Genomic DNA, 13,015 nt, shown 5'->3' on the forward strand with positions numbered 1-13,015 from the left:
CAGAGGAAGCAGTTAAAATTTTGATTAGAAAGGAGAAAAATGGGTAACTAGGGTGAAGTGGTCCCAAAGGACCCTTTCTAGTATCAAAAGAACACATAAAACTGCAATTTGGTAAATATTTTTTGCAATTTTTATTTGCATTTTTGTTTTAAAAGCTTTGGGTTATACTTCCCTAGCATTAGGTGATCTTTTTTTTGTCCCATATTGAAAATGCCAAGTTCTCTGAAAATAAGAATGTTGAACTTGATGTCCTGCAGAAAGTCTGAGTAGGGAACAATGAGCAAATCTGATATTCTTGTATCCACACTTCACACTATTTAGTAGAGGTGCTGCAGCACCCTGTATTAAATGAAGCTACTTCAAGTCTGGCAACTTCAGACAGAGGTATTTCACATTCCTGTCATTCAAGTCTGTGATGCCACAGACTTCCACACTAAAGGCCAAATTGTCATCCGCCAGGATGGAATGGAATTTTCTAGTAGACCAAAGATGACAGAAAGTATCCACTGACATGGGTATGCAAGAACTTATTCTCAGTAAGAAATTCAGGACCACCCCTTTTGGCTACAATTTTAGTAGATCAACTCAACCAAAAGTAGGTTGCATCGTCTCCCCTTCCCTAGCAACACCAGCCTTCCTGATGCTCAGCTTCACTCAGCTGGCCTTCATCCACAGGCTGATTTTATTAAAAGTTGTTTTAGTGGCAGAGAAATAAAAACTGTATTTCACAAATTGCTTCTATTAGCCTCATTAAAAATAATCTGCAGTAAAACAGGAGAATTGAAAATCCTGAGAACCAATTTCTCAGGAAAAATAAGAGAATAAGGAACCACTCAAATATAAGAATCCATTTTCTGCACAGAAAAATGAACAAATTTAAAGATGGCTCTCAAAATCTCATGGTAGGAATGTTCATCCACTTCTATGAAAGGGAAATAATATTTCTATGAAAAGTGATCACATCTTTCATGCAACCTCCTAAAAATCCAGTGCAGACTTATGCCTCCATTTTAGAGAAAAAGCGGCAAGAGGTTCAGTCAATATCTAAAGCTGTTAGGCCATAATTTGTACATCAGCAAGTGAAAATCCTGGTTTGTCTTACAACTTAAGGTCTGCTATTCAAGTGCAAAGGAAATATTTTATTATAAAAAAGAAAATGCTCGGTGAATTCAGCATATAAGTCAATGGAAAAGATATTGCAATTGATTTAATATTCTTTTTAATGAAGAGCAGAAAAATCATACAGTGCATGCTACTTACATTAGAAAGGCCTCATTCACAGCCTCTAGAAACTCTGAACTGAGAATCTCCTCTGATGCACCTCCATGGCAAAGAAGGAGAGTTTCCAACAATGGAGTTAAATCAGGCAAAGTAATCAAAGGGAGACAGAAAAGGGACATCTCACTCACACAACTGGCTGCAACTCTGAGGGAAAAAATAAATAAATAAATACAGTTCCTATTTTAAAAAAGTCAAAACTTCAACTTCTAAAGATATAAAGCAAAAGAAGATTAAATTAATTACAGAAGGTTAAATGTAAGAGATATGTATCTATCTGTATAAAGATTATTTATGGGAATTAATATTGTGTTATTATTACATATTGTCTGAAGAATCTTGAAAACAAGTCAGATAAAATTTTGTTGTTTTAGTGCTCAGGGCAAATCGCATGAGGGACATCAACCTAATTCTGAAATGTAGTTAGGTGTTTGTTTATTAATTACACCCTTTCTAGCAGGGAACACTTTGCGCTTTCCAAGAAAGAGCAATGCAAGTGTAAGGAAGACTACAGTTTCACAGCTCCCATGTAGATTTGCTAGATTCTAGAAGAGACAACCTAGCTGGTTTTAAGGCCTCCTGTGGTTTTTCTTTGACCTTTCTCTCTCCTTTTAATAGAAATTGCTTCTGTGGACAAAACAGTACAAATCCTGCTGTCTTCAAGTGTTCAGGCAAAAATTATTTGTCTTAGAGATCTACAGTTGAAGGAATATATAACACTTTTGGATCTTAATGTATGGAACACTCACTTGACCTGCTTGTTAAAACTGCATGTTTGGAAATGATTCAAGATGGTGAATTAGCTTGTCAGAAGACAAAGAATAAAAAGGTCATTTACAAACATATTCTTGAAACATGGAATCTTTGATAGATACACAAAAAGGAAAACAGCATAAAACATGAGATTACATTAACAAAAGTAAAGGACAAGTTTCCCAGAGTATATATAGTTTTTAGATGCAGTTTAAAGAGGAAGACGTTTATGAAGACCAACAACTCCTAAATATTGAATTCCAGCAAATTTGTGTAAGGTTGTTTGTTGAATTGCTGCAAATTACTCCTCATTGCATTGTTTGCTACAAGGGGCATATGCTTAGCAAGAGTCCAAAACTGTTTTCTTTAGATTTATTTTTAACTCTATAAGAAACATCCTGCAAGACAATTTTTTTTTTATTAGTATAGTTTCATAATCTTCAAACCATTCTTTGAAAACACTATGCAGCTCACTGTGTTCAATGAATTTGTACAGGTGTTTTGTTATCCATGTTATTGCAAGTGTCACTGACAGCAGAAATGAGACAATGTGCATCTCTAACTGCAAACTACATCTGTCTGCAAATTGAATAAAGAACCATATCATAACTCCTACCCTCAAAATTCACCTGAAGTTCTAAGTTTTCCTGCTCTTCTGGTAGAAATAAACTATTTTTGTCCTCAAAAATCCTGCAGAAAATAGTCTCATTAGCTTTTCAGCCAAACATCATTCACCCTAATCTATAAAATGCAGTGTTTGTTTTCTACAGTGAACAAAACTGATGCTCCTCATTAACTGGGCTACAGCAATTGCAATACTAACGTAATCTAAATGAACTCAGATCACCTATTCTACCTTGCGCAAACATTAGGTGCAAGGAGGAAAGGAAGAAAAGAGATAAACTACACAAGAGAAAGGAAAGAGTATAAGAAGCATCATCAAACAAGGAAGATTATTGCAATCTAACTCTTTCAGAAAGAGAAAGGTTGTTCAAGGTATTTGTACTACCTCAGCTCAATTGGCAGCAAGAAACGTTCTCTATGTGGGTAACTACATCCTCCGGTAATCTGGTCTCCTTTTGCTGGTTAAATTCAATATCAACAGACTCCACTGATGAGAAGAAAGCGACTCTATTTTCTTTCCTGTAATTTCTAAGGCCAGGCAGCATTATACAAGTAATAAAACTCATTTCATCAGTGTGAGCAGCTTTGACTTTGAAGACCAGCAGAATATGCAGAGGAGAGTCATACAGGCATTTCAAAGAACAGGCACACTTTGGGTAGATTTGTATAAAAATACCTACCTTTATTTTTGTGAGGAGGAGGAATTGCTGGAATATACTTAATTTACTTGCAATCAAAAGGACCTACTGATGCCTGCTAAATATAATAATTTTTAAAGTATTTATGAAAAGATTATTATATGTGTTTCAAGAAATCCACATTATACTGTGGATATACAGTGGAAAGGCTCATTTATGTCTGAAACAGGAGAGAAGCATTAGGCACTTCTTCACCACAGATTTTGGCAACTACAGTTCATACAATTCATTCACTCACTCCTATCATCTAATTTACTGTATTTAAGTAGCGTGGATGAAGTATGTGATTACTTTCACTTGTTACACCCAGACATGTAGAAGCACACTACATCATGTGGTAAAGTGATTATTAGCCTCTCCTGATAACCCAGATTGGCAGTCTGGCCACAGCACATCACAGCTTCTTTCCTGCCCACTTTCCCAGGCTTTCTTCCTTAGAAAACCAGGGGAAGGCAGCAGTTAAAGGGGGTAGGACAGAAAGTACTTGGGTCTTTCCCTACACAAAAACTTATGTTGCACAGTTTAGACATAGCTATAGAGACTAATAAATTTGTAACTTGCAAGACTGAAGACTACACTGTGTCAATAATGGCACAGCAAATTCAATCTGTGGTTAACTGTGCAATGGTGGTGAAAATTACCCTTTTGATAGCAAGAAGTGAAGTCTACTTCATAAGTAAAGTCTGCAATGCTCGTATACCTCAATCATCAAAAGGAAAACAGCCAAGCTGCTGAGCAAGACATTTAAAATTTTTGTATGTAAAACACACAGTACTGCCACAATACTATTTGTTACCGGACCAACAAACTAAGGGTGAGCAATATGGGAGAGACTATTTAAATAAACACAGTCAAATTTTATTAATAACAACAACTGCAAAGTAACTACTATCCAGCCATATGAAACTATCACTCACACACACAAGGAAAAACTTTTCCTTTGGAAAAAAAGTTTTTCTTTTTCCTTATGGCAACTATGTTGTGACTATCACATAAGTATAAAGTCTTCTGTGAAGCACAATTTTACACACTTGTCCACATATGAAATCTTCTAAAACCTTGACCACCCAAAACTTTCCAACTGATGTCTAAATGCTTACCTGTCCAAGGCTTACCTGTCCAAGACTGTAAAAAGGTCCTCACTGAACTGTAATGATCCAAACCAAAACATACCAAAATGATGTTTAGATAACACCTACCTCCCTTGAATGTTAAGTCCATTAAACTGATTTCTTCTGAGTTCTGTTACTAATGATAAGACCATCTGTTAAATAAAATAAATGACATTAAAATACACCCACTGCAAATAAGCAGACATTAGTTGCATTATTCTCCACGAGAGGAACACCTTTGGAAATTAGTAACATTCCCTGTACACTCAGTTTTATTTTTTAATTTTTAAATTATTGGTGCCAGTCAAAGTTTTCCACACCACTGAATGGCTAAATTATACTGCAAAACTTTTTGTGAACACCCATGATATATCTTCCCTATTTGACAACTAGCAAGCAATTTATTTCAGCTCTGCTTGCCCAAGAGTTGAGTGTTTTGGAAGAGTGTTACTAATAATTTTTATATGGTTTATCTAATGATTATATTAAATAAAGCATCATTTCATATTAGGAAATACTATTCTCATGATTTTTATATAGTAAAAGACAATTTTCCTAAGACTTAGGGCTCAACTATCATTTTAAATGCAGCACATACAGTCAAAAAAAGATTCCAAAAGTTACATTCTAACACACAAAATAATATATATTAATTTTAACTTCACAGTAGGGGAAAAAAGCATAGCCCAGACTTTTTTTTGTTATAACAAAACAGCAACAGGTATTTTTACCAATATGTATTACAGTATAATCTAACCAAAAATTTTCTTTTTTGTCTGTAGAGATCTCCCATTTCATTTTCTCCCTTAAAAGGCTGTAAAAGTAACTGAGGTAAGAAAAGATAAACAAAGTTCAGTTCCTGTTCCTCATAACAATGACAACTCCATGGATGTGCTTATAGACTGTTGATTTATTATTAACAAAATCTCAATTGCACAAAATACTTACATTTTTAACCAAGTGAGAATAATAATCTGCTGATGTGTAGCCAAGAGCTGAAATGAATGTATTGGTCCCAGCTTCATTACTTTCCCATTTAGAAGAAGAAAGGAGATGGCAGAGCAAACTCTGGAAAAAATCAACGTAAGGGAAATAAAAAAAGAGTTTGAAGCTATAACACATTTTGTAAAAATAAGCAATTGTTATTGACCTCTACCTGGGTAAGATCTTTTGATGGGTTGTGGTCATTTTACATCATCTGATCAACATACAAGAGCACATACCTTCTTTCAACCAAAAGGAGAATGCCTCTGCTGCTTATCATCAAATATGTCACATACGCCACATGATTTCAGTATTTCTAGAAGAGCAGAGGACACAGTGCCAAAACCAGACATAGCCTTAGGCAGATTTCAGTTCTCTGGGAGCCATTTCAGTATGATACTCCAGAATATAGGGGCGTATACACTGCTACACAGTAGAAAAGCGCATGTAAAAATATCTGATCAAGAAGAGTAAGCAAGAAGTTAATGTTTACTTTTCACATCACTCCTTCAAGATGCCCCAGTATTTTGGCCGTCACTCAAGATTTGGCATCATAACTTAATTTCCTTCATCAGGAGATAATGACAACTTTTTAGTTTGACATTTACTTCTGTAACAATTCCATTACTGAATCCTTTAAGCCATATTTTAAAACTTTGTAATATATCATCTAATAAAATCAAAACAATACTCTGATAATAGATTTACTGTAAAAATAAAGTGAAATTAACACATGGGAGGCACTGATTCTGCAGAAGTGTAGAGAGAAAGATCCTGAACATTGGTTTCCTACTTTCTCAGTATCCCAGCACTACACTACCAGCTATGGTGTCATTTGGACAAATCTTAACACTCCAGCTCTTCCAATGTCAACTAGTTTATGAAAACTGTAGTGTGAAACTTAGAGCATTTAGTTTTTTGCACCTTACTATCATAACTGATCTGAGGTAGTTATATGTTGCTTATCAACTGATCCACACTAAATTTAATCTAGGCAATTTCCTATCCTCAACTGCTATGTGCTGATATAATAACAAATATGTTCCATTTTCAGAGGTTCGTTTAAGGGTTTTATATATCACTGATATTTAAATTATAAACTAGATTACACCCTGTATAGCAATAAATACAAAACCCTTTGTGACACTGAAAAAGACCTTCACTTAAAAAATATGGTTTTAGAAGGAAAGTTCAGATGAAAGCTCCTTGACTTCTATGGTCTTAGGAGGTCTTACTCTACTCTATGTACATTTTTAAAAAGAGGAATCTAATAAACATTCTAGGCAAAAAAAAAAACCCAAAACAGTTAAGTCATTTTCTGCTTTCAGAAATCCAAACCAAATATTTATACATGCTTTTGTTGGACATCCCTAATCAATTGCTTCAGAAGTCCTGGAATTAAATCTAGTCCATGTTTGATATATTAATGTAAGAGAGAAGATACAATCAGTGGAAGCACACCAAAGGGCTAACAAAAACTACTACTGTCAAAAAAAATAACAAGAATTTGGGACACTTTATTTCTTCTACTTGTGTTTTGGATTATTTTACTATGTTGCAGACTTAAGTTAAACATCTAAGTACTGTATCTTCTTTCATGCTAAAGGTTTTTTTTGTTATTTGTTTGTTTGTTTTTAAATAACCCTTAACAGGAGAAATTGCTGTTCTACTGCCACCTAGTGACTTTGCTAAAACTAAGGGGAAAGGAAAATACTGTGGCAAAAGAGTTTCAGAAGTAATTTATATGCAGTCTTTGTATTCTTAAGAAACTTTAAAAAAGGGATTTTCAAAATGAACAGCTTCCAAATATAGTTGAAAGAGAAGCCTAAAATCTATTAGCTTTTACAATATCCAAATACCCTTCATTAGTTGATTACTATGGAACCATATATGATTTTATTTTTCTTTGTAACTATTATTTGTGTCAGCATTTGTTTTCAGAACACTATTAAGAATTCACACAAGTAGTTCCTACAAAATAGGAGGGTCTAGCAAGCAGAATGTAATAAAGGATCAGACTGCTAGATGAAAACAAAATAAAGAAGAAGCTAGCAACAGCAAAGCTCGGGTGTCACTTCTGCTAGAGATGAGAAGGCTTGAAAACTGCAAATGTTGTTGGACTGCTCAGTGGAAGATTTGCAAAAAGTTTCCACAGTTGGGAACAACAAAGCTCTGAAAAGGATTCGACAGGTAGACATGGCAGCTAAAGACAGCTAAGTGAGGGACAAATCTATAAATCCCATATATTTAACTTTAATGCTATAAAATATATTACTTAGTCATCCTTTATGTAACCAGCATTTTCCTAAGGATGAAACTAACTAAATACTTTTTATATGAAGATTAATTTCAAAATTATTTTCCCCTGTCCCTGTGTAACGGTTATGACTAACCTTTCAACACAGAAGAGACATGACACACTAACTTTTTTTTTTTGCATCATTATTCTTTTCTAAGCACTTTACTGTATCCCTGCTGGAGTTTGCACATTAGTTCAGTTATGTTTTTCAAACACAGAGAAGCTCTGAACAGCCAGAAGGGGGCAGGGAAAAAAGGGGTAAGGAGATACTGTAGTCAAGATGAAAAGAAGTCCACAAAGGTATGTATTAAAAGGTGAAAGACATCAAGAATTCAGCTCTGTATTCTTACATGTTTCATTTTACAGACCCTTTTGCCAGTGTGAAGCCTGAGACAAACCTACATGCAACAAAGATAAGAAACTGCATAACACCAGTTTAAAGCATTTGTTTTTCTAGACTAGATTTAAATGCTTACTTTGGTCCAAAACAGGTCCAGAAAGTCTTCCCTTTCTCTCCAAAATGTAGTTTATTTAGTGCACATTGTTAAATGTATAACACATTATCTAGTTCTGGTTAGAGGTGATAATTCTATATATCATATTAGCAGATAGCTGTTTGAAAGAAAGCAAACGTATTGACAATCCACTTCTACATTAGTGTTTAAGGGAAATAGTTTCTTGAAAACAAGAGGCTTATAACTGTATTACTACCTAAGTACACATATGGCGTTGAAGAGGTTTTACAATGACCAGAAATAAAGACCATAAACAATAACCTCCACCTAAAGTCACAGATGATTTTTTTTCATATGATTCTTCCAACTACTTAGAACAGCTCCAAAGGCAAATGCAGCATCTGAGACCCAGTTTTCCAGTTAGAACATGGAAAGTCAAAACAAGGAAACTGTTGCAAGAGATAATCTCTAAAGAGAAAACACAGCTGAAAACAAAAAGATCATCAGATAATTATTTTCTTATGCTATTTGTCTGTCTTACTCCATCCCATATAGCACTAGATACACTATGAAAAGTACAGTGTAAACCAGGAATGGCTATTTTTAACTAATTAGCAGTGAAAACTGTCACCTCTACATCAAGCTTTAAACTTCACTGACAACTGTTTAAATTTCAGTAATACTCAGGTCCAAAAGGGAGAGTATCAGTAAATATTTCATGTAACAGTTTAGAACTTGGTAAGAAACACACAGTTCTGAGAGTGAGATTAACTGTTTCAGAAAATATTATGAAAAAATCTAGAAAGTTTTAAGAAATTTTCTCACAGAGGGTCTTACGGAATGCTATAGGAATATTCAAAACAAATAATAGGTTCCATTATTGCAGTAAGAAGCCATACTATGTTGGAAAAGAAGAAAACAGCAGGCATTTTATCTGGAACTGAATAGCCACAGTCTGGATTCCAGGGGTCACAGAGAGCAGTAATTTTAGAACAGTAACTTCTAGGAAACCCTTTCAAACCTGACAGCAGGAATTCAACAACATCATGGTCAAGGTGTCAGTTCTAAACTCTTTCCCACACTGCTGATCTCAGTCACAAATCCTAGCTTACTTCAACGAGGTAGAAAATTTGAAACCTACATAATCAGCAGTTATTTCTTTCCAGTTAAAATAACCCAACTCTTTTGTTATTCCTCTTTAAGTAGTGAAGGCCAAATATCAGCGTGCTATATGGGATTTGCTGAGTTACTCTACAAAGTTTGTTTCTCAGAGACAAACTGTCCCTTGAAATGCAGACTTTAGTGAAAGCCTGCATGCCGTTTTCCAGAGCAGAATTTGCACCTCTGGTGAGATATGCAGAGCAGCATTGGGCAGATACCAACTAGCCTTCACAATCCCAGCAAGGAAGAGAAAGTGTTTAGGTCTTTTGATACTGCCTTTACTAAAAAGATATACAAACAGATCTAAAGATTTTTTTTCCTGTCTTTCTTAATAGTTAATATCCTCCTGCTTATGTCTGGAGTGGGGGGGCAGCATAATTAAAGGTACAATTACACTGAAATTAAACATCAACACAGAAATAGCTCTTAGTTTTTATTACAGGACCACATAGTAAGTTTTACATTAGAAACTGTATTTGTGTAGAACCCATCTTGGAATTTATGACACAGTTTCAAAGACATTCCAGAGGAACCAAATAAACCAATTTGTTTCTGGAAACTTCTAAACACACTCTCTCTAAAAAATTTATGATTCCGACTGTCTTTAAAAGCAGATGTTAAAGATAACAGAGATAACGTATTTTGAAAAGTAGAAGAGAAAGATAGTTTCATTGGGATAAGCCTATCAAATCTGACACCAATAGTGTCCCAGGGACGCTATTCTGCTCTTACTGCCAAGCTGGCTGAGTCAGTGAAAGTGACAGGTAGAGACGTATGGAACAGAAGGATCTATCATTTATCCTAAAGGATATTTCTCTCTAATATACTCTCCTTTAAGTTAGTGCCATTATTTTTGGAGAGGAGATCATTAAAAATATTTTACTGAAAATTATGATCCATGTGAAATTGTTGGAATTCATACAAAATGGATACCCAAGCGTAAACTTCTGATATCTGGTCAAATAATGGGTTTATTTCTGACCTTTCCATCTGTTAGACAGGAACCAGACCTTCTCAACTGTGTTAAGAAAAAAAGGGTAAAATAGGAAAAAAACAAATCTTATTCGAGGAAGCATTAGAAGTAAAGCACTATTTCCTCTTTGTATTTTATCAGATTTTGGAATGAAGATATTTTGGATGGCAATGGTTTCAAGAGGCTGTATGTCAATTTTATTCTTAAGTGGTCCCAGCACAGTCAGATGGTCCATTGTTTTCAACATAGTCTACAAGACAGGAGATTACATTTTATTTCCAGCCTGGCTTTAAAAATATTTTCAAGTTACATAAGCAATTACAACACTAGTGATGAATTAGATTAATATAATTTCCAGTCTTGTTAAAAAAAAATGCAAAAAACTATAAAATATGTACTTTTTTTTTTCTTTAAACAGGTAGGATTCTAAATTCCTAATTTACTTCCTAAATCATTTGACCATGGTCCTCAGAAGACAATGTAAAAGCATTTCTCCAATCTGTTTAAATATAAATTAATTCACAGGGCTATTTTTCCACATATTTGTTTGTTTGTTAGTTTTCAGCAGTATAATCCAAAACAAATTCCTGCAGACACTTTTTGGTTACTATTTCTTAAAAATCCTGCCTGAAGGTTTGGAAGTTTTATTGTGTCCCATACCATACAAATTAAATGATCAACAATAAAATGCAACCTGGTCTGGTATTTTTAGAACCTTCTTCCCATGAAATAAACAGTCAGATCTGGAGAACTGTAGTGGTTAAGCCTGTAAATGACAAGGAAGCCTGCTCATTCACAGAATGTCTCAACACCCACTGTTTACGTAACCAGTTCTGAGAGTAGGATGCTGACATAACACAATTCATATTATTTCCACACATTGATCCAATCATAACAAAGTCTGCAGCTTTTAATTTTGCTTACAGGACCTCTTGCTCACTTGCTCCCTAGTTCCAGGAAAAGAGAGAAAATAGGTTTTCCACAAACCAAAACCAAAATGCAAAAGTAAATACGGTGGAAGAAACATCATACACATTTAAACATAATGTAGCTTTCAAAGTACTATTTTAGTCTGTAAAATTTTCTTTTCTCAATGTTTTATAAAAGTCTCAGTGTTTAAATTAGGTATGGGGAAATGATATTAGCATATATTTGTTAATAACTTAAGTATTTTCAGTATGTGAGAGTGTATTTTACAAGCTAGTAAAAAATTTCTTTAACTACTTACCGTCATCAATACACCTAATTAAAATCTCCAATTTCTCCTTTAAAATTCAAGTTATGTTTAAAGCATATTTTAAATGGGCAAAAGTGTTATACTAACACACTTACATTTCAATGATTAGTTAACACAACCTCCCTGTTTACCAAACTGAGTCCCTTCCAGTAACTGCGCAAAGCCTTTGCGTAAACAAATCACTTAAGCTTCAACTTAAGCAAGCTTAGAATATCCTTCAGTAATTTATTGGATCAGGGCCAAAGTGCCTAAGCATGGGGAGGGGAGGGGTTTCCTTCCTAGAAACATTTCCTGACAGTAAATGTTTTTGTTTCAGCCCAGTTTATGGATACACATTCTTTGCATTTATGGGATGGTTTTCATTAGCTAAATTCTATACCAGCACATTAAATAAAATTGTTGGCCACAAGTACATATTTAGGATTTATTAGAGCCTCTTGCTTTTCTCCCTATTTACTTGGAATGACAATCTGAAATTTGCCCACATCCAAATCTCCACTGATAACCATGAAAGCCTAGTTGATGGTAAACAAATCACTGTGCTATCTCCTACAGAGATAAGGCTCTTGACATTTGAGAGTATGACCAAGTTACAGAACACCTACAGATAACAATTGTTAGAACGAGTTAGTATTACTTTAGGGTTTAAAAAAAAATTCAAGAACAATATTATTCTTTCACAAAACTAATGTTGCCAGATGCACAAACTTCATTGCTTTTCACGTATTCCCAGGAAAAGGTAGATTCTATGAAGTTCTCCACACTGTACTTGATGCAATAAATCACTTAATCCCATCCTTTCTTTCAAGCCTGTAGGCAGACTCACCTTTAGTCAGTGTTTGTAGCAGAACTGCTCAAATGCTCAGGGTAAAGAATATGACCTTAAAAGTGTCCGTATATTAGTTCAGTTTTCTTAACCTTGCTTTCACAATTGTAATTGTAATTTGCTCACTAAAGAAGTAACAATGGCAAAAATACACAAAAGGACCATGAACACTTAAGTGATAAGAATTTTTTTTTGCAGTTTTGCATTTTGCAGTTAAGAAAAACTTAACTGCAAAAAAAACCCCACATTATAATTGATATGCTTTTTCTTTGAAATTTATCTGTGCTTACATCCATTAATTTTGCTGAAACATGTAGCTTATTAAAAAGCCCGGGCTCAGTTTACTCTGTCTCTTAAAATGGAAGAAAAATATTACATGCTTTCATACAATTCAGTATGAACCTGATACTAATTTCCAAATGGTATGCAGTAAAGGAAAATTTTGGGAAGGGAAGCTGTATTGTTATTCTCCCACCAGTTCAAGCTCAGTTAACTTCTGTGAAACTAGTATAGGAAAAACATGTTGTACTACTACTGTGGCTAAGACCACACAACTTTTTAATGGATGTGTTCCAAAACCTTGGTTCCATCTGCAAATCACTAACAAACCCTTGG

At 34.5% G+C, this 13,015-nt stretch overlaps 1 protein-coding gene across 2 annotated transcripts in view; it reads right to left on the reverse strand.

Moving 5' to 3' along the window:
- FANCC (FA complementation group C) overlaps positions 1 to 13,015 on the reverse strand; it is a 90,546-nt gene that overhangs the window by 29,297 nt on the left and 48,234 nt on the right. For both annotated transcript variants that reach the window (XM_067316224.1, XM_067316225.1), the window contains 3 exons: positions 5,414 to 5,533; positions 4,553 to 4,617; positions 1,261 to 1,425 (listed from right to left, as the gene is read on the reverse strand). In XM_067316224.1, coding sequence (XP_067172325.1) covers positions 1,261 to 1,425; positions 4,553 to 4,617; positions 5,414 to 5,533 — 350 coding nt within the window. The remainder of the gene's footprint in view (positions 1 to 1,260; positions 1,426 to 4,552; positions 4,618 to 5,413; positions 5,534 to 13,015) is intronic.

The sequence above is a fragment of the Apteryx mantelli genome, chromosome Z (assembly GCF_036417845.1).
Source record: "Apteryx mantelli isolate bAptMan1 chromosome Z, bAptMan1.hap1, whole genome shotgun sequence".
NCBI classification, from domain to species: Eukaryota; Metazoa; Chordata; class Aves; order Apterygiformes; family Apterygidae; genus Apteryx; species Apteryx mantelli.